The sequence below is a fragment of the Emydura macquarii genome, unplaced genomic scaffold, assembly GCF_026122565.2.
Source record: "Emydura macquarii macquarii isolate MOO-44397 ecotype Brisbane River unplaced genomic scaffold, CSIRO-AGI_Emac_v2 contig_1477, whole genome shotgun sequence".
Taxonomy (NCBI): Eukaryota; Metazoa; Chordata; order Testudines; family Chelidae; genus Emydura; species Emydura macquarii.
Genome location: NW_027131614.1, coordinates 22531967 through 22534814, shown reverse-complemented (window position 1 = coordinate 22534814; position 2848 = coordinate 22531967). Strand labels below are relative to the sequence as shown.

The window sequence follows — 2848 nt, the reverse complement described above, 5'->3', positions numbered from 1 at the left end:
CAATTTCTAGATTTGGTCAAGAAACACTTGCTAGAAATCTTGTGAGAGCAGTTTTGGTGGAGTGGAAAAGATGGAAGCCAGATCCGGGGAGAGAGAGGCAGGGAGCGGATCCAGGATGGAGATGATGGAAAGGAATTCAAGTAAAGAGCTATAAATGGCTCACCCAGTGTGTTTGGAAGAAAAAGAAGGAAGGAGGAGGAGGTGAGTGGCTGGAGAGAGAGATAGGACTGAGGATGGGGAAGCCTTATCATGCTTGTATGTTGAAGGAAAGAAGCCAGTGGAGAATGACAAGTTAAACAGAAGTGTAGATGAGATGTTAAAAGTTGGGGGTAAGAGAGGTCAGCGGGGAAATGAATGGGTCAAAGAAGTAGATGGAGCATCTAAAGGAGGAGATCAGGCAAAAAAAGGTCAGTGCCAGTTATTGGGAAGAAGAAGGAAAAGGTCTGAGAAAGAATGAAGGAAGGGAGATAGAGATCTGGAAGGAGGAAGAACTCATAAATCTTGTTTGAAAAAGTTGGTAGGAAATTGAATGGAGAAGGAGGCAGATGTGTGACTAAGATTTTAAGAGGCACTTTGCAGTTAAACAATTTTAAAGCCATTTTAAAAACAGTTGTCATGTCCTCTGCTGAGATATTCAGATACACCATTAACTGCTATGTATCACACACAATAAGTGTATTTTCACTAATGCTCACTTTTCCAGCTTTTCTCTAATGTTTGGATCTTTAATCTCATTGTGGAGATCCTCAAACTTTTCAACTGAGGATAAGTTACAGAAAGCCCTATAGTCAACGTATGGAGGAATCCCATGGTCACGCCCCCTTTGGATATTCGTAGCTGCCAGATCCAGAGCCACTGAGTGTGCCATGGAGAAAAGCCTCTCGGTCAGCTCCAGGTTCAAAAGCTGAGAAGGTACTCGCATTTTACCAGCAACACCAAAAAGGCCACGTAAGAGTGGATCAATGCCACCTTCCTGGATTATCTGGAATGGTGAAAAAAAAGCCTTGTGGAGCGGAAGGTGGCCTTGTGGGATTTCTCCAAAGGTCTCATTCAAGCGATAAAGAATCGGATTAATCAATGTGTGGCCAAACCTAAAAGCAGCAGTTGCAAAGGCATTAACAATCCCGGCATTCACATTAGGGTTATAGCCTTTGTAGTCACCCATCTTCTCCATGCCATAGTCACCAAGGATCTTTGGTAGCCAGTGGCTATACGTAAAATGTTGCATCTGTGCACCAACAATCTTTCTGGCTTCATTGTAAATAGTGTCTTCATCCCAATGTGGGTTCATTTTCAACAGTTCCCTTGCTATGCGGTTATGTTCACGGAACCACAAAGTGTGCATGGCTGTGAGGTCCAGCTGCTCATTGGCTCGGTGGTCTCCTGCAAGGAAGCATGGTATAGAGCTTTCATTTTCATCTCTTGTGCATTCAGTCGGGGGACCTGTGGGAAATGGTAATAAGTGCTTTCCAGAAGATGGGACAATCAGACCTTCCTTGAGGAGACCATGTTGATTTGTATTATCCCTTAACTCTTCTGACTCCTTGTCAGAGCTTGCATAAACATTAGAAGCATCAATATATGATGTTAGATGGTTTATTTGCTCCCTTGCACAGATTGAATTCATTATTAAAGAGGTCATCCCACTACCACAAACTGGGCTTGAACGAACAAAGAACATGCATTTAGAATTTATCACTCGAGGATCATTCTGAGGAATAATGATGGGGAAGCAAGGTGGATCATTTGTATACACTGAGTTACAAGACTGTCCATCAGAAAAACGAGACATACTCAGTACAGGCACTGTCTGATCCAAGTCATGGTCTAAAAACTGGCCCCATTGCATGAGCATGTGAGTGTATCTATGATCAGGAGATATGGCCTCTGTACCAATCATTTCTGTTGAAATAAGCCTTGGTAGTGGAAGAGGATAGCCATTATACAAAGAGTCATGACTGACGCTCCTGGGTAAATTAAAGCCATTTTCATACACAGGTTTAAGGATCCATTCGAAAGCAATCAAAGAAGCACCCCACATTGGGTGCTGTAGGTTATTGCACGTTCCATCGTAGCTTCTGTACTTTTGATGGAAACAGAGGTCAGAGCAGTTTGGGAAAACGTCTGTGAGCTGTGCATCCAGAGAGATTGGTAATCAGACTGAGGTAGTGTGGGGAAACCAGGTCATTGTAGCAAAATTCTGAAACACAACATTTGAAGAAATTAATTGATCTCATATAAAAAAAAAAAAAAAGACTAAGAACCCATGTAAGATTCTTAAGTTCAATAGTAATGGTGTTTATGCAAAAGAGACTTATATCCAGGTATAAAGTGTTTGTCATGATATAGACCTTATTGAATCTCTGATAGACTGTGGGTCTGATCCTACTCCCACTGAAGTTAATGGCAAATCTCCCATTGACTTAAACTGGGACAGGATAAGGCTGTAGAGGAAACACTGAAGTGATAGGAACAACAGCTAAAGTGGAGGTGATGTGAATACCAGAGAGCTAAAAATAATATACAGAAGTGCTAAAACTCTATAAAATTGGTTTGAAATATGGGCAGTTCATTAACTGAGATTTAAAATGAAAAATGCAAGCTAAAGTAGCTAGAAGATGAGGGAACAGGGAGAGCATTCTTATCAAAGGGAGGCAGATATTTGGAAGGCAGTAATGCTGAAAGAGGACTAAGAGTGATAGTGCAAATTAAATTTGAGTTAGCAATACAATGAGAGCAAAAAAAAAAAAGATATTTTTTGTTTTGAAAGCAGAGGCACCATGTCACAAACTAATAATAACTGCTGATGAAACCAGACCTAGAATACTGTGTTCAGTTCCTGAACCTG

At 41.2% G+C, this 2848-nt stretch overlaps 1 protein-coding gene across 1 annotated transcript; it reads right to left on the bottom strand.

Moving 5' to 3' along the window:
- Window positions 1–691: 691 nt before the first annotated feature.
- PXDNL (peroxidasin like) lies at window positions 692–2041 on the bottom strand. The gene has a single exon (XM_067553519.1). The coding sequence runs from the start codon at window positions 2039–2041 to the stop codon at window positions 692–694; it is 1350 nt and encodes a 449-aa protein (XP_067409620.1).
- Window positions 2042–2848: the final 807 nt, after the last annotated feature.

Coding starts and splice junctions, on each gene's coding strand:
- PXDNL (XM_067553519.1), bottom strand. CDS start 2,041: ATGTGGGGTGCTTCTTTGATTGCTTTCGAATGGATCCTTAAACCTGTG.